Raw genomic sequence first — 18,384 nt, forward strand, 5'->3', positions numbered from 1 at the left:
GCCAACTCACGGCATCGACGGCAGATCCATTCGCTGTATGATGCGCTGCTGACCGCTTTCTTTCATAAAAGGAGGAGAAGCGTTTCTTTTTGTGTCGTTCGTCGGGTTCGGGCCTATCAAATCGCGAGCGCCTCACTTGCTGCCTGTTCCTATATGTGAAGGTGCTTGCTTACGTTGCTTGCTCGCTTGCTTGCTCACAATGGCACGCAAGGACGCCACGCCTACGACGATCACTTCTTGATCTCTCTTGGTGATCGGAGTAGCTAATGCTGAAACATACGATCGAGGGAAGCTGCCGTGGAGAGTATCCGCGTGAAAACACAAATAAAAACCATATGATACCAAGCACAGGCATTGCCAACTCATCTACGGGCTCCTTCAGACGCGCCTAGAACTCCTTGGGAAGCATTGCGACTTCGTCATGAGTGCGTTGACTACTCCAAGTCGGAGATGCGTAGCAGCTCCTTCTCCATTCCCCGTGGCTGTCATCACGATCTGTTTGTCCCATTTTTATGTAGACGGACCGTCTAAGCTCGCCGCTTATTGCCCATGGCTCCCTTCGAGGTATCCAGTAAATCAAAAGAGCAATCAATTCCAATCGAAATGAAGGCAATCGTCTTCTGGGTTTCGGGCCGAAGGCGACCCTGGACGCGTACCTGCCAGGGCCCGTATCCGATATCTCTCGGCTCTTTGCCGACTCACTAAGAAAGATATTTCTACCATGGTCGGGTCTTAAGGACATCCACAATAGAAAACCCCATTGTGAAGGTGTGTATCTATCTGGTCGCGTGCCTTCCGGGCGTTTGTTCCCAAGGAGCCCCTTCCCGAAGTCATCTCCAACCCCGTCCTTGGCTTCAACGTTACCATGCCTGCCCCCCGACCATGGGGACACGACTCGGGCGATTTCCTCCCGACAGCCAAAACCCCGGGTCTCCCAGGTTGGCACGGGCACACCACCAGGCTCCTCGATGCTCTCGGCAGATATCTGTGTGGAGAAACTCGATAATCCCCCGAAACAGCATCTCGCATATCATCGTCGATCCAGCCCTGCCACAGGGGCCTCCGCCGTGAGAAGAACCACATGCCCTTGAAGCTAAAACGAGAGATTTTGCGACAAGAATTGTACCAGATAAGACCTTGAGAACCTTCCCCATCTCCTTTTCTTGATTGCTGCCCAAACATCCCGCTGCTGGTCAGTATCAATCTCCAGGCCACCGCTAGGAACGTATGGCATATGAACGCGCATTCCTGAGTTTACTCGACATACACGCCAGGAATGCTACTCGAAGACGACAATACTAGATACCAATTAGCCCAAAAGTGGTAAAGTGAGAGAGAAATATTCCTTTGGCTTGGGTCACGGAAACGCGCGCTCCCCCACCCAAAATAGTTCCCTTTCCCCTGCCCTTTCTTCCTACAAGACCTCGTCCTCGACAAAACAGCACATCACACAGACATGAACAATGGCAAACCCCTACAACTGCTGTTTATAACGCATCGCCTCACTTTACCGGACGATCAGGCTTCAGGATCGTCTACACTGCTCTACATATCAAGTGGCTGGCCAGCTGTTGGAAGCGAATCCCACCCTGACCGCCGCCCAAGCTCATGGGGAAGCCTTGAAATCGAAGAGCGCACATGACCAGGTTGAACAAAGGAACCGTTACATCTCCGCTACCACCAGTAGCCATGCCAACAACGATCCTCACCTACCGCTGATTGAAGTATGGAGACTACTACCTTCGGAAGGAATTTAAACATATTAATGAGGCAGCAGCAGGTACGAGTAGTAGTAGTACTATCTTCTATTATGCTACCGGTATTTCTATCGTCCATCAGTTGGGACAAAAGAGCTGTCGGCATTGACATACGCAGGGCGGCCGTTTGGTCACGAGGCCCCTCAACCATTGCTTACTAGGCGAAGAAAGGGAAAAGGATAGGCAACTAGGATTGTTGTTCAGACTTATGTTCAGGGCTGATCTATTTGTCGTCTGTAGGTAGTCTTTGGACAGCCGACACGCACAGTTGAATGGTTCTTGGCCACCTGGTATTGGTTTGTCTCTGTCATCCTTGTCTCCCAAACTTCAGGCATACTGTGTGCCTCCTGCAAAAAACACACGTACGCTGCCCCGGTCCTGTCCCGTCCTGTCCTTGGGAATAAGGCAAGTACACTGAAGAGGGACAGCGTGCCTTACTTTCATCCTGAGCCCAAAGATTTGACGAAACCAGGAACACACAAGAACCCTGTACCATGTGCCTCGTCTCCCCTGTTTTCCCCTCCCTTCATAGACCTCGTCGTCCTTTGAGGTCTTGGCAAAAACTCATTTGCGACGTTTTGCCAATTCATAAGACATTCCAGAAACCAGCAACAACTCTAAGGGCAATCTTCTCAACATCTCAATTGGAATCTGGCTGCGATGCCCATCGTGCATGTGTCTCGAGTGCCGTTTTGTTGATTCGTTGCCATGGAATTAGGCACATGGGACCCAGGCAGCAGAAGCCAGGGAATACTAACATAGAAAAAGAGCATAAAGGAAAAGGGAATATTGCTGCGACTGCAGTGTTGTCATGCCGATATATGAGCACAGTATGAAAGGAAAACACACTCCAGAAAGGAGCTCTCTCAGAGGCTTCCGCAAAAGGGAATGGGTACTATTGCCGAAATATGCGTGGATGCCTGCTCGTTTTGCTGTCGTATATGACACAAAGAAGATTACGTTTATAAGAACAATCAAGAAGTTTACCAAGAGTGTTCCGTCTTAGTCGCCGGGGAGCAGTAGTAGGTCATGCATGGGCTTTGAGCTCCGATAAGCCTTATGCGCTCTGTGGAGACGAGACGAAGGACAAGCTGCCACCTTTCTCCTCGAAAGCAGCCTTACGGGCGCTCGCACTTTCCATGCGCTGGAGGCCAAGCTTTTCTAAACCTGAGACGGCACTGTCGACTTCGCCAAAAGAAATACCGAGGCCATTTTGCTTCTCCTCGTCACCCTCTGGAGACGCAGGGCCTTCTGCCTTTTCTTCGAGGCCCATCAACGCGGGTGGCCGATGGCGCATTTGACGGGCCTTGGTAAGTGATATCGTCTTTTGCTGGTAGGTCGATGTCATAGGCTTTGTGTCGTCGCGATCAATAGTCGCCTTCATCAACGCAGCCATCCACAGGCGACCTTGCTTCAAGTTGGAACACGCGAAATAATGCACCGTCGGTTTGGTGAAGTTCACGGCTCGCGATAGACCAGCCCGGGGTGGCATCAGCTTGAAGATGAACATGGAATCGTCGCCCTTCTCCAGTGTCTCCGAGCCAAGGTTACTGTCAGCCGGCGTCACAGGAGTGTTACTAGCACCCGTGATGGTGGCATGAAGTCCCGTTAATCGGTCGGTATCCGCAGGGAGAACACGATGGAAGGATATGTCGATAAGGCCCTTCTCTTCTGTGTCGTCCTCGGAATAGAAGTAAGACAGACGCCGTCCCTTGAGAACAAACAGTCTTGGTTTCCACGTCGTCATAAGATTGCTGTTTTTCTTCTTCATCCAGCCACTGTAATCGGCATCCTTGACAGCTTCCCGAGGCCCGATTTTGAGCAATCCTCTTTGATAGGCACTCGTCTCCTGTTTCGTCTTCTGCTTGGCCGCCTTGCGGTTTTGACTCCCAGTGGCGGAAAGCGGGCTCTTGGCAAGGCCAGGCGACTCCAACTCGAGGCTCGGCTTCCCGGATGGCGTACTCGATCCGGTCTTCGCAGAGTCTCGTAGAGAAGCATCACTCGGCGACGCAAGCTTCGCTCTCTCGGTTCCAGTCACAGCATCCGATATAGCACGCAGGCCACTGAAACCAGACATCTTGGCAGGCTTGGCAAGCCAGTCACCGTGCAATCCTTGTCGATTGGCAGGGGAAATGGGCGGAGGGCTTCCCTCGACTTCACCATTGCTTAATTTGGTCACGGTCGGCGCAGGTGCGTCCTTCATTGGTGGTACAGGGCGGAATGAGTCCGTGGTCGCTGTTGATGTCCTTCTCTGCGACGCAGATCTGCCATAGTACATCTGGGCGGCAGTTGGCGGATCTCGGGATGAATCGACACTTCCAAACCGGGAATGCCGAGAAAGAGCTGTCGCACTTCTTACGCGCTGCTCTTCTGCATAGCTTCCCTTCTGTGAATGACCTGCGATACTGTCGCCCCGCTTTTTGAGCGTGTTGCGTTTGTTGCGACCATCCACCTCGGTGCCTGAGAAATAACCACGGTCAAGGTCTAGACTGGGAACACCTGCATCGCTGTCCGCTGAGATGGTCATATCAAGGGGCCCTGTTGATGACAGGGGACGCGCAGGAACGGAAGACGTCGTTGACGCCCCACCCATAGTCCAATTGCGATCGAACGAAGGCTGCTTCCTGTGAGTTGGCTCCTTCTGAGCTAGGGGACCTGCTGCAGACATCTTTGAACTGCCGCTCGTCACGGTAGTGCCTGTAAGACGGTAGTCCGTGGATGAATGACGCCGCGAATGATGCAGGTCTCGAACAGAGGCAGCGGAGGGCCTCTTTTGATGTGATGCCCGAGTCGGACTGTCTTGCAAAAGATGAGGGGACATTGGTGTCATGGGACTGATGGAGTCACCCTTGGATGTTGACTGAGATAATCGCCTGCTCTGGTCAATAGAGCCCATTTTGTTCGCATTAGTTAGAGTATTAGTCCGACTGCGCATTCTTGAACCTTCGCTTCCAGCGTCGCTTCCGTGCGACGCAGTGTTCCTCCGAGCCAACACAACTCCATTGACCTCATCTTGCAAGTTCTTGACTTTCTGCCACGTCTTCAATCTTCGGCCTACGGAGCCTAGATCAAACGCTTTGAGGAAAAGCGAGGACTGGTCCATGGCGAGTAGGACCTCGCCGGTAATTTCTTGGTCGCGGAAAACTTCACAGTGTTTCTTGTCAACACCAATGGTGAACAAGTACTCGGCCACATCGTCACAGGTCCATAACTCGACCTGTGCCCGCGTATGTACATCCTCCTCCTCCTCGTCTGTCTCTTCGCCTTGTATGTAGGAAAGGCGGTCCTGCAGTGGGGCGCTGTACTCGCTACTCGAATCGTTGGCGGCGTGAAGGGCTCTGCTGTTCGGTTTCCCATGCAAATCGTTCATATGTTCGTCGATGACTGTCAGAGTTTCATGGAGAACAGGGCTGTCTTGGCTTTGCCCATGGCCCCCCAAGCGACCCGCCGAGCCTCCTGATATGCTCCTGGTGCCGCTCAACGGATTTGAAGTAGCATGTGCCAGAGGCTTGCCATCTGACTTCGCCGAGTTCAAGGGTAGAGTCACAGGGTCGGTTTTGGCCGAGGGCGCATGGGATGTAGCAGGGCGTACATCGCTTGTCGCGGGGGCAGCTTTCACTGACAGGTTTGTCCCTCCATTGGTGGTTGCAGGTTGGACCGACGGAGTAGCTTTGGGTGCTGTCGTTGTGGATGTTATACCTCTGGGTGCAGGTCGAGTGTAAACTGCGGCAGATGGCCATGTTAACATACAGATTCAAGTGCCATATTGTTGGACGGAATCGCAGTCAAAGACAAGCACGAACCTTCTGGAAATAGTCCACTGTTGTCGTTGTTTAAGTGCTTGCCCAAGAACCAGCCATCACCAAATTCGTCGTCGCGCTCGATTAATTTAATACGGTCTCCTTTTGCCAAACTCAACTCGTCGGAGCTCCTAGCTATGAAGTCGTCTGTGATAGATGGTTAACAAATTGGTGCATATAGCGACAACAAGCGCTCCGCTGATGGGGCGATATTTTGATATATTGAATTTCCCAGGAGGCGATTCGATGGATATGATTTGTGAGACAAGAGAGGCCACTTACGAATGACCACAAGAATGTCGCCCACCTCGGGTTTTGCCTGGAACTCTGATCGTGACGCCATCTTTTGTTTCCTTCAAATATGGAAGCCCCAAAAGATCGCCTTTCAGGTTTGCCCTAAGATGTTTGGTGGAAGGAGGCGTAGGCGCCGATAATATGAACGAATGCGACACCAAAAAGTGGCATCAGCGTCGGAGAGGTCGTCGGGAGTTTGTCGGTCGGAAGCGCTCACACACCAGCTGGCCTAACCGAGCCTGAGGGAGTGAGCGACGTGAGGTTCCGTCGAGTGTATTGTGCTTGTCTGTCGCAAGCCCAAATGCATGCAAGGCCGATAACAAGCAATAACAATCGTGTCGGTCGAGAATGGCGTTGCTGCTCGGCGTTTGATTCGCTCAATGTTTCATCGACGGGTTGAATGCATTGAAGGGGGCATTGAGGATCGCAGCCACGGCCGTGGACCCGGACAGTAAATAGGCTGTGAGGACGTGGAAGTCGGGCAAGTTTGGTGTCCCTTGTGTCGAGCCACGTTTGGGCCGTTGGGGTCGAGTGTTTCTTTTTTCCCTCTTCGCGTCGCTTGCTAGGATTGGGATTCGGTCCCCGTAGTTGTGGTGTTTGGACCCGGTATATGTCGCTACGACTGTGTTATGGCAACAAGTGCGGAAGCCTCGAATGCGAAAAAAGGACAGAGGATTGATTCGATTGAGAAATGACGGGGGGCAGGAGGCGGAACTGCTTCTGCCGTCAAGTGTCAATGTCACGTCACACTGGGCGCTACAAATATCCGTTTGGCCCACCAGCTGTATTCACATCGTTTGACCCCAGGAGGGGGAAGGGGCTCTTGGGACGGGTGCAACTACACGCGGATGTGCAGCAGTGTGATGTTGAGAAATTTCAAGGCAGAAAGGGTGGGATGGTCGATGAAGATTGGGATTGCTGACGGGACCGACAGACACATGCGTAACAGAACAGGCCTTGCAAGCCGGTACCTACTGTACACACTTGGTCCATCCAGCCATTAGAGAAGGAGCAAGCTGATGTCCAGTGCTATGCACCAACCGCCAAGTACTCGAGTCGAAAACAACAGTGAGTTGTCCAGTCGTGAGGGGCCGGACTTGGGCTGCTGGTACAGGTGGGGTGATTCAGCTTAGGGTACCTGTGCCTCTACCCAGGTCCGCCCTGAAAGCCAAGTATTATTTATTCCCTGGTAGGGCAACACCTAGCGCTCGGCTGCCCATGCTTTAATCAAATGTCTGAATGTTCCTCCCCACTTCTGACTCTCCTCGACGGACCACCTCCCATTATGGGGTTCTGTGTCCGTTTTGATAGCACCCAGGCACTGTTGAGTCCGGACTCTGGTACATGCCTCCGAGACCTCTCATTGGACGCTGTGCATTTGCTATCAGTTATTAGGTTTTCGAGTATCATCACTTGATAGAGGACACACTCAACCCCGAGACAAGGATAAGCTGCACTCGTCGGCTCCTAAGCGAACAGAAGATGCTGCAAGTCCAAAGCCCGCCAGCATGGGCGAATTAAATGGCTTGGGTGCTATGTCCGTTAGTCACGCCTTAGGAGGGATTGCCGACCTATCGTGGCGGGGTCATAAGCTCACCGGCAGATCAGGTACGCGGCTAGGTTGGGTACATGCTTACTCTCTGCTCTCCATGTCCAGTCCAGCGATGGATTCCAAACAGAGACACTCGATAGGCAATCGCTTCAGCATCCTCTGCTTCATGCATCTACCCGCTTCTAATTGCTCAGACATTCCAGTCACTCTATATCCGAGCCTGTGCAAGAAGACGAGCCCCCAAACCAAACCATGGGTGCTTCGAGATGTGGGTGCCAGCAAGATTGCGGTGCCCTGGGAGATTGATAATGACTATCAGACTGGCTTGACAAGATTTTTACTGGTAACGTTGAACAAAGGATGGTGATCCTATGGCCTCAGCGCTGCGAAGAAGGGCCATCATTTACATCAATGTCGAGCAGTTCGGCAGGATGGCAATGGGTCCTTGGTTGGTAGGTATGAGTTCGGACTCTCTCATGTCTCTAGAAGAAAAGGTAAAAAGTGCACACCAAGTAACATCTGCAGCCCTCAAGCGTTGCCCACTTCGCTTGGACGAGGGCAGAAGACAATAACAGCTCAAGTATCCTAGAGCAACCACCACCGTGACCAACCGGTCTCGTGCAGTCTTGGGGTTGAACACCTCTCTCTTTGTTGAGTGCCCATGTTGGTAAAGTCGCTGGTCCTCGCTATAGTGTCAGGATACGTCTGGGATGGTATTTGATTGCTTGTATTTTTGGTACTGGACACATGGCAAGATCTTCTCTCTGCTGAGCTCGCTGTATTTTCACCTTCAACGTGTTGCGTGGTGCTGTGATCCTGGCCAAAACAACGTAGTCTCGGTTGGTGATGTCGTGTAACTTGGTAATCCGAGGGCAAACAACGGGTCCATCTCTACCTGGCTATTTCCATCCGGATCGGGAGCTCCGCGTTTTGTTTGCAAACGCGACCCAGCTGTAAATACATGCCTACATTATACAGGACTGTGAAGGAACTGGAGATTATGTGGCTTACATGGCGGAATCAATCCGGCGGAACAGGAGGTCAAATAGGTACAAGGTTAGGTATGTAGGGAATACCATCAATGCTTCTATCGCCTGTGCACGTGACATTCTGTATGGAGCTGACCATGGCCAAGACTGGTCGTTTTAGTTGCCCACCATATACCTTAGCTATACAAGCAGGCTGCTCTATTTACATGTGCCTGAAGCACTTCGCCGTGTAAGCACCGCATACCTACTGTATGGCCTCTCACTCCCGCAGCCTGCTACATTCCTGGAAAGAAAGACACTACGACGCTCAATTGCACGTGTATTTTGTAGAAGTCTACCGTCATGGCGACGCAGGACGTTGGGTTAAGTTAGACATTCCCTTCACCCTTACCCCCAGTTTAGATCGATAAGTATAACCAATCGATAGGGCTACATACTTCAGTGAAGAATCTCGCCAATGATGGATGGAGTGCATCTGATAGATCCCAGATGGACTGGTTGACGCTGACCGGTCAAACAGGGACCTATGTACTGAGGGACCCTCCGTCCCAACTCCCCGAACGCGGCTATGAGTGAAAGAGGCAAAGTGTGGATGCAAGGTGAGGGACTTGGGCGCAAAGGCCCGCCAGCCCGCGCACCCGCTCCAGCCGAGCCAACACCAATGACCAGCATGTTACAGAGAGGTAGGTAGGGTTTGGGGTGAGAAGGTAGTGAGGTAGCAATAGAGGCGATGTTGAGACTCAAGTGCGTGAGAGAGCTGAGAGCCTCAACCAGACTCCAGCAGGCGCAAACAACTAAACCAAATCACGCGCGCCTGCATTCAATCCAATGCAGGAAAGATCCCATGTCCCGTACATATACCTACCAGACTTTTTGCAGATTGGGCTGGCGTGCGTCACACTTCTCTCTCCGCATGAAAATTGAATCCAGCGATGGTCTTCTTCAAACATTCAACGGCGTTGAGTCATTGAAACTTGCTGGCCGCAAACCTTCCAGATAAAAGCGCGCATCGCGTATGTCAACGTGCGAAGTACTCTGGTCCGGTCAGAAAGCGCCCATGCGAATGAATCTTCCTTCTCTTTTCTACGACAAATACCCCAATTAGCTCGCTGGCGGTGCCAGACGAGACCTGCAGCTTCGACGGCAGCAGTACAAGTACGTAAGACTAAGACAGCACGCGCGACATCCCGACACGATACTCCTGTCGCATTTGGCAGGCGGCGAATTGACCACTTGACCACTTGACACGGTTGGAACCGGAAGAACTGTACCAAACTGCAATGAATGTGTGAATCCATGGCGCCTGCTGGGGGGCAACAATCGTCTGCATCGCGCAGGGCCTCGGGCTCTGCCCCAACTCATCACCAACAGATTGCCGCGTCGAACTCGACCGTCGAGAGGTTTATAGGCGGGCGTAGGCCTTCGTGGATGTACGGCGTGGGCGCCTCAAAGCCCACGCCTCGCCCTGCTCCGAAACCAACATTTACTCAACCCGCCCAGGCTGCCAATCCCGTCGCAAAGCAAGCCCTACAACCACCACGCGACAAGCAAACTGTTACTTCATCGTCCTCGAAGCAGCCTGCGTCGGTTCAACCTTTGCCTTCACTTCCGCCGTCTGCACCTATCCAAACCGTCGCATCGTAAGATCACCCTCCTTGCCGTCCTGGGTTTCTTGTTCAAACTTTCCACCTTCGGCTTCTTCGTACTTGCGATGAATATAAACTAACATTGCGTGTCTTTTGTAGGGTGTCAACTGCACCTGCCGTGCTTCCCTCCCCGGCCCCAAGTGACGAGCCAAGTCCTGCGGTGTCAGTAATACCGTATGAAGCGCCCAGCCCCTCGAATGGTGCACCTGCGAACCCTCCACCAAGCACCACTGAAGCGCGTTCCGAAGTGATTCCTGTCCGCGTGGAAGCAGTTGATGTTGCTCAACCATCGAGTGGTAACGCACTACCGAATGGGTCGATAGCGCCCCCTGGCGGCGAAGTGAGACCTATGTCGACATCGACGACTTCGCCGGCACTTCTTGCAGCATCACTCGCAGCATCGGCAGGGACTTCACTCCAGACCCCACCGACACCGAGTCTGCCTACATTCGGCAGCGCGACTACCCCTTCCGTACCAGGTCAAGAACAAGAACACCCAGCGAAGCGACGCCGAATGGTTTCCGGGTAGGTGGATGTGCCGACCCCTACTTAGCTAGGGCCTAAGGTTGCTGACATGCGTACTACAGGTTAACTCTCCTCCAAGCCCTTCAAGCTCTTCCGGTTCTCGATGGGCAAATACGGCAGAGTGGCGGGGTTGAAGCTCTGGAGGCGAATGTTGAAAGACCACGATACCAACTTCTGAGGGAAGCGTGTGAAGATGGTGACATCTTCTTCGTCGTCCTGCATCAGATCTTCTGCCTTTGGTCGTCCAGCCCGCGCGAAACTCACAAGCTCTATATCCAGGGCATCCACGATCCTGCTCTGATCGATAGCGCATTTGGACAGATGAGCACGATTCTTAAGAGCAACTCGCTAATCCGTTCAGAACAGCTGAGCTGGCTTGTGCAGTTCCCTGGACCCCTCGACGTACTGCGCAATGCCTTCCCTGAGTACGGCAGCGTTGTCCGAGCCGTACTGGACTTCTTGGTTCGCCTTACACAGTTTTGGATGGTTGTCAACAACGAACACAGAAAACTAGGATACCCGTTGCTTGTGGATGAGATGCTTAGCACGTTCCAGCTGTATTCAACGGTCCTACAGACCATCGTTTTTAGAGCTTCCAGGCGGACGTGTGGTATCACTGACGGACCGGTGGGCTCGCAAATGGACAAGTTGTTCAAGGAGGACCAGGCTCAACACCGCCAGCCCAACGGCTCTTTCATGGTCAGGACGAACCGGGACTTCCACAAAGAGCCAATCAATCAGAATATTATTCAGAAATACCAAGAACTTGCTGCGAGAATGCAGATGTCCAATAATGCCGCATATATGCCGTATAGTAGTTCTCCCGACCTACGGCAACAGGCATTTCAACAACAGCAGCGGCGGAACAACTCGTCGCCTTTGCAGGCAGGGACCCATATATCTCATGGGTCGTTCGGTCGAACAGCATCGGCGCCCAGTTCTACATCGGCTGGTCCATCACCTGTAATATCAACAGCGCACATCGGGTCGCCGGCTTCGCAGGGTGGTGCGACCTCACCCACAGAGCAACAGAATCAGTCCTCTTTGACGCCGGTCCCAGCACAGTTCCAGCTGTACTCGAATACTGCGTCCGCGCAGAGTGTACCAGGAAATGGCCAGCAATCTCCCGCGAACAACTCCCCAAATATGGCACAAGGTCGCTTCAACCAACCGCATCAAATTCCAGGCTTTCAGCAGCAATCTGTGCCCACGCCAATGCACCACCAACAAGGCTCCTTCTTAAGACGTCCGTCTCAGAACTACGTCCAAACTGCAAACGGGAGGTCTCCTCAGCTTCAAAACATTGCCTGTGTGCCATCCCAGGTACAGAATGGCCATTTTTCACCTGTAAATGGACAAGCTTCGGTGGCCAGGAATCGACAGAACCGCCAGAATCAACCTGCAGCTCACGGATCGCCAAATATACAAAACTTCATTCAGTCTCCTGTGCCATCCCCTCAGATGAGCAACATGACTATGCCAATGTCGGCGTCGACGCCTGCTGGAAACATGTCGAGGAACATACCTCAAGCAGTCGCTGTCAACCCGTCTGGCAACCAGGGCCAGCTACCGCAATATGTCCAACAACAGCATATGCAGCAACAGCAGCAACAGCAATTACAGCAACAGATGCAGATGCAGCAGCATCAGCGGCAGCAGATGCAACAGCAGATGCAATTGCAGGCCTACCAGCGGTTGAGGCAGCAGCAGCAACAGCAGCAGCAGCAGCAGCAACAACAACAACAACAACAACCTGTTGCGGCTAATGCGACAGGCCAGCGACCCCATGTCAGACAACGGAGTGCTAGAAACCCTCAAATCCAAGGAGACCCATCTCGTGCAAACGCACGCAACCAAACGTCGCGTGGCGGTCTTATCCCAATCATACAGTTGATAGACTACCCGCACGATCCATATGACCGAAAGGCTGTGGCAAATGCATTGCACCAAACTGACATCAGAAGCCCCAAGCGGATGCTGAGTGGCGCCTTCAAGGTTTCGAGCAACGAGAGGTATTACCAGTACATAAAACACTTGGCGCTGATGCCCTCGGCCATTCCACCTCATCCACACTTGTATACTTTCAAGTTTAGCCTGTCCCACGAGGAGCATGCCAGGATCTCGAGGGATACGGTCAGATCCGAGGACACTCCGACGTTGCCGTTTAACGTGTTCTCGAATGGGTCCTTGCGTCTCCGGCTACGATGCGTTTGCCGGAAACAAGATGTGGTATCGATTTCGGAAGCGCAGTGGGTTAAAGAGGATACCACCTGGCCCGACCAGATCTTCATGCAACTGAACGGCCGTACTCTAACTATCAGGCGGAAGCAACACTGTGCTCAAGATCAACCAGTTGAGATCGGTCATTTTGTTAGCCCGGGTCTCAATGAGCTCAAGATCTCTGTTCCCCCGAATGTCCCGCAGAGCAGAGTTTGGCCGCCAAACAAGAAGCCCTTTATTGCTATTGAGGTTGTGGAAACTCTCAGCCATAGCTCCGTTCTTGCGTTAAGCAACCTAACCGTCGGCTCCACGATCCCAGCCGAGCATACCTTGAGCATTATCAGAAAGCGCTTAGGAGGCCCATCTGGCGGTACAGATGACGACGATATTGCTATAGTTGCCAGCGACTTGTCCATCAAAGTTGCCGATCCTTTCAGCTTTTGCATCTTCACCACACCCGTCCGAGGTGCCAATTGTGAGCACCTGGAGTGTTTTGATCTCGAGACGTGGCTCAACACTCGCCCAAGCAAAAAGTCATGTGTTTGCGGAAGCAGGGATGCCAACTGCAAATTCTGTCCCCGAGAGCCCTCTTTTGCAGATAAATGGAAGTGCCCCATCTGTGGCGAAGATGCCCGGCCTCAAGCACTCCGAGTTGACGGCTTCTTATCAGAGGTCAGGGCGGCATTGGCCTCGCAAGGACGACTTGCTACCAAAGACATCGCTGTCTCTGCCGATGGATCCTGGAAGCCGGTAGTCGATTCTGATGACGAAGAGGACGGCGATGACAGTGAGGTGGACACGGCGCCAGCTATTGCGCGATCGCATAGATCACGATCCGCATCCAAGCCCATGCCACAACGAGCGCCTGTCGAGGTCATTACGCTAGATGACGATTAGGATGGCGCGATTGCGACTCCAACGAGGATCATACAAGGGTCCAACAATTTGCTGGAATGTCACAATCAATAACTTATTTGCAGCAACCCGCTCGGCATGAGCGCCTAATGTTTGATGGCTTTTCTTTTTCTTTTTTTCACTGTGAGTAAGCGAGCAAGGCGTTACGAGGTCCCCGGGAAAACAAAGGTCTACAACTACATTACATACATCATTTCCCGTCGAGAGGACGGAGTTGGCATCAACGCGATGGTGGCAAAGCATTTCAATCTGCGAAGAAGGGTCCGGCATGGTTTTTGCATTGCAATGATTTACTTAGTTGAGGTGGATGTAGAGTACGCGGAGACATGTGGCAGATGGGCATATGTTCATCCTTTCAGATTCGCCACACGTTCGTGGTGAGGAGAGGGGGATATACCGGCTTCCACTGAACATAATAATAATGATAAGCTGTTTCACCCAAAAATGTACTCGTTGCCATTCGGTCAGATGATTGTGAATCGCGTGAAGGGGTGTAGGGACCACCCAGCCCCAAGCTGACAAGCGCCAATTGCTAGACGAACTCGGCATAAATCGACTAGGCCTCCCATATCGGAGTCCTGATTCCCATGTTGCTATTTGACGTCGGCTTGTATACTTCGTTCTCATCTTTACAAGAAGAGGATGTTTGTGCGTCCTGTGTACCCAGTCGAACATCGTCGTGCCGTTTCGGACATCAATTCCGTCAATATACAGCCTTGTACGAAGTCCGCAAACGACCATCCATCCTGGCTGTATCACATATTTTGATGCAACGGAACAGTAAGCATGACCCGATTGACTCGGACCACGCGATGATGCGGAGGAGCTAGACGTTATTTTGGGAACGGCTATGCTACTGCCACTTAATTTGACTGCCTAGTCCAGGACTTAAGTCAAACAGGCAATATAAAATAGGGACAGCCCATTGTCTTGGCCATTTGGATGAGAACTTAAGCCTCATATTCAGCAGCTTCAGCAAATATATAATAAGCATGCCTCGACATCAATGATATATCAGTAAGAGCACTTACACACACACAACATCATCCCAACAACCACCCCCACCGAGCCAGAAACCATGTCCGACCTCACCAACTACTCCTGCACCATCGGCCACTGGCACGGCGCCCTCGTGCCGCCCAACATCACCGTGGGCGAGGTCGCGTACTGGCCGGCGCGGAACCCGCAGGGCAACGACACCAGACCGCAGGACACGCACGAGTGGAAGGCGCTGGCGGCGTGCTGCGCGGACCCGAAAAATGTCACCAAGGCCCCCGACGACTGCGTGCTCTGGTGTGAGCTGCCGCGCGACTCGTTCCCGCCTAACCCGGCGTTCGACCCGCCCCGCGAGGGACCCTACGGCGACCGGTTCATGGAGTGTGTTCAGGGCGGCATGCCGAAAGATGATGGGAACGGGCTGGCGACGGGGGTCAATTATCCGAATAATGTGAATAAGACGGGCGGCGACGGGAAGCCGTCGTCGTCAGCAACGACGAGTTTGCCGTCGCCCACGGCTTCTAATGCTGGGGAGACGGGGAAGAGTGCTGCGGTGGCGGGGATGCGGATGCCGGGTGTGCTTGGCTTGGGTTTAGTTACGGTGATGGCTGGGGTGTGCACGATGCTGTCTTGAAGAGGTGTGTGGTGTTGGATATGAATGAATGAAGCGGGTCAAGGGCAATTGGCTCGAGGATGATTGGGTTGGCTGCTTGGACATATGCTGGTGGTGCTCTGCTCCAAGCATAGCGATGGCGTTTCTGGAAGTTCTGAGGGATATCACATGTTTGATGAATTCGAATGATATCACCGCGTTGCATTCTTGCGTCCACTTCAGTCCTCAAGCCCTCTGTATGTGACCTATGTAGCTTCAGAGACAAGCACCTCACCGACTTCCGTTTCACCTGGATTTTACCGCTGTGTAAGTCGAGGTTCCCGGGCACCAAAAACGTAATCTTTGATGCAGTTGCTAAGAATCTTCGAAGTAGGTTGAATGCAGCTACTGCGCGTGATTGACCTAAGTGGCATATGCTGTCAAGAACCGCCAAAGACAGCTATGAAGTTTCTATGGCAGGAGTTCCAGGATGAAGCAGCCCCTTCAGTCGCCAGTCGCAGTGAATTATATCACCCTTGAACGATGGCATTTCCCTCATGTGCGTCTTTTGGCGACGACATCAGTAGCATTTGGCTCCTTTTACCCAGAGGGAACAACTCTGTCAAATCAAACACAACTTCCTAGCTATCTCCAGACATTTGTGGTTCCGAGTGCCAACTGTGCCACAGTACGTATGCCGATGACAGCAACGAGTCGATTCGAGTTATTACAAGGATGCCATAAGTCGCCGCCAGTCAACAAGGGGCATCTTTCTGAGTACCGTTCTTGAGACTGGTCTTTCGCGTGTACCAACTGCATCGGCTGGATGATAATTCAAAGTCACGGTTCACTGATTGCGGGAAGGAAGTCATCAAATTGTGAGCCCAGAAGGATATGTTCAGTTTATAAGTTAAAAGTATGTACAAGATCGCGGCTCTGTTTTTAGAGATCGACCAATCATCTGGCTTGCTGTATGTACAGTGTATCATCAATAACACTCATCATGCTCCCCTTTTTCTTTCCCCTTCGGGCAACCAGGGAGGTAAAAAGAAAACCTTTTCCTCATCTCCGTTCCCATTCAAGTCATGAGATCCATCCAATGGCATTCCACTTCGGTCGTAAGCATTTACTGGGCGGCGACGCACTTGGCCTTGTCGGAGTTGCACAGGCTCATGTTGGCATCGGGGGCGACGCGGCACTTGTTGAACTCGGCCTCGCACTTCTTGGAGGCGTCGGTGTAGGGGTTGTAGCCCAGGCACTCGGCGTTCTTGGCAGAGCACTCGGCCATGTTGGCATCGGGGGCAGCGCGGCAGGCGTCGTCCTTGGCCTTGCACTCCTTGGAGTCGCCACGCTTGGCGTAGGGGTTGTAGCCGAGGCACTCGGCGTTCTGAGCAGAGCACTCAGCCATGTTGGCGTCAGGGGCAGAGCGGCAGGCATCATCCTTGGCCTTGCAGTCCTTGGACTCGCGCTTAGCGTAAGGGTTGTAGCCCAGGCACTCGGCCTTCTGGGCAGAGCACTCAGCCATGTTGGCATCGGGGGCAGAGCGGCAGGCGTCGTCCTTGGCCTGGCAGTCCTCAGCGCGCTTGCTGGGGGCGGGCTGGTAGTAAGCGTCGCCAGTCTCCCAGTGAGGCTCCTCAGTGCGCTTGCTGTCGGCAGGGAAGTAGACGGCGTCGCCAGTCTCCGAGTGAGGCTCCTCGCGCTTGCTGTCGGCGGGGAAGTAGACGGCATCGCCAGTCTCCCAGTGAGGCTCCTCGCCGCGCTTGGCGTAGGGGTTGTAGCCCAGGCACTCAGCCTTCTGGGCAGAGCACTCGGCCATGTTGGCGCCAGGGGCGGAGCGGCAGGCGTCGTCCTTAGCCTGGCACTCCTTCTCGTCGCCGCGCTTCTGGAAGGGGTTGGTGCCCAGGCACTTAGCGTAGTCGGAGGCGCACAGGCTCATGTTGGCGTCGGGGGCGACGCGGCACGAGTCGTAGGACTCCTTGCAGGCGCTCTTGCAGGCGGCCTGGTTGGCGTTGCAGAGGGACATGTTGGCGTCGGGGGCGGTGCGGCAGGCATCGTCCTTGTTCTTGCAGTCCGAGGCCGAGGGGGCGGCGACAGCGACGTAGCTGAGGATGGCAACAGCGATGGCCTGAGTGAACTGCATTTTGGCGGTTGTTGTTGTTGTTTTTGTCGTTGGAAAGAACGGATTAGAGATTATTGGTCGGGTTGGGAGTGAAGTGAGTGTAGTGAGTGTTGGAGTTGGATGATGATGATGAAGATGATGATGGTGATAGAGAGGATTTGATTGTCAGTTGACGGAAGATCCAAGACTTCTTTACACGCCGAATCTCGAAGTCGATATGGCAGTTGCCATCTCCATCGAAGCATCGTCGATAACTCACTCGAGGAAGGATCGTCATATGCCGGCACTATGTACTGGCCCTGGTTGCGGAGCCGTCCTCGTATTTGGCGGCGGGACGGCAGTGGCCCATAACAACGTGCCCACCGCGACCCGCCTCTCAATCAAAGCGTCGCGGCAGTGCGCTGGCATGGCTGGTTGGCGATGATGGACATTCAGTGCGGTAGTGCATGCAGGACGCCACTACACCGGTCTTTCACTTTGCCTTTTCCTTCTTTCTCGATGAGGTTCTCTCCCATACCTAACCGCCATTTGAGCATGGGCAGGAAGTGGTCAAGTCGTATGTGTACTCGTACATATGCAGGGACAACGGGCGGGCGATAGTTCGTCCTAGGGTGGGGAGCAGGGGGTCGGAGTGAAGCTAAGAATAGAAGCATCTCGCCCACAATATCACGATCTAGGGTGGCGCTATTATGGGTATGACGTAGTACTCGGAATGGCACTGGAAGTTGGACAATCCAACATTGATCACTTAACCATCATGACGACTGCCGGGCTCGGTTTCATGATGATAGAACCTACTGTACAATCTTGACTCCGCCGCATGTCCAACTTGGTGAGCCGCCATATCCGGATCTCGGGCGCCTTGCTTCTCTCTTGCTCATTGGACCCAACCAGTAGAAGGAAAGATTACCTACTCGAATGCGCTTTCTATGCAGGTGATGTAGTAGCCGGTCCCTCCGATGCAAACTATTGTCCCCAC

General features: G+C 53.1%; 5 protein-coding genes across 5 annotated transcripts; 2 read left to right on the forward strand and 3 right to left on the reverse strand.

The window, feature by feature from the left end:
- Window positions 1-2,814: 2,814 nt before the first annotated feature.
- PG985_002347 (Protein BOI2) lies at window positions 2,815-5,900 on the reverse strand (the record flags this gene model as incomplete). Its single annotated transcript, XM_066822116.1, has 3 exons — window positions 2,815-5,480; window positions 5,561-5,704; window positions 5,840-5,900. 3 exons carry the CDS (start codon window positions 5,898-5,900, stop codon window positions 2,815-2,817), a joined length of 2,871 nt encoding a protein of 956 aa, XP_066689548.1.
- Window positions 5,901-10,013: 4,113 nt separating this feature from the next.
- PG985_002348 (uncharacterized protein) lies at window positions 10,014-11,407 on the reverse strand (the record flags this gene model as incomplete). The annotated part of the gene is made up of 5 exons (XM_066822117.1): window positions 10,014-10,114; window positions 10,152-10,292; window positions 10,344-10,477; window positions 10,679-10,911; window positions 11,396-11,407. 5 exons carry the CDS (start codon window positions 11,405-11,407, stop codon window positions 10,014-10,016), a joined length of 621 nt encoding a protein of 206 aa, XP_066689549.1.
- Window positions 11,408-12,033: 626 nt separating this feature from the next.
- On the forward strand, window positions 12,034-13,680 carry PG985_002349 (Zinc finger MIZ domain-containing protein 1; the record flags this gene model as incomplete). Its single annotated transcript, XM_066822118.1, has 1 exon — window positions 12,034-13,680. One exon carries the CDS (start codon window positions 12,034-12,036, stop codon window positions 13,678-13,680), a length of 1,647 nt encoding a protein of 548 aa, XP_066689550.1.
- Window positions 13,681-14,776: 1,096 nt separating this feature from the next.
- On the forward strand, window positions 14,777-15,328 carry PG985_002350 (uncharacterized protein; the record flags this gene model as incomplete). The annotated part of the gene is made up of 1 exon (XM_066822119.1): window positions 14,777-15,328. The coding sequence occupies one exon, from the start codon at window positions 14,777-14,779 to the stop codon at window positions 15,326-15,328; it is 552 nt and encodes a 183-aa protein (XP_066689551.1).
- Window positions 15,329-16,412: 1,084 nt separating this feature from the next.
- Window positions 16,413-17,426, reverse strand: PG985_002351 (uncharacterized protein; the record flags this gene model as incomplete). The annotated part of the gene is made up of 1 exon (XM_066822120.1): window positions 16,413-17,426. One exon carries the CDS (start codon window positions 17,424-17,426, stop codon window positions 16,413-16,415), a length of 1,014 nt encoding a protein of 337 aa, XP_066689552.1.
- Between the last annotated feature and the right edge of the window lie 958 nt (window positions 17,427-18,384).

Source organism: Apiospora marii (genome assembly GCF_038362585.1).
Source record: "Apiospora marii strain CBS 49790 chromosome Unknown utg000002l_segment0_segment0, whole genome shotgun sequence".
Lineage (NCBI taxonomy): Eukaryota > Fungi > Ascomycota > Sordariomycetes > Amphisphaeriales > Apiosporaceae > Apiospora > Apiospora marii.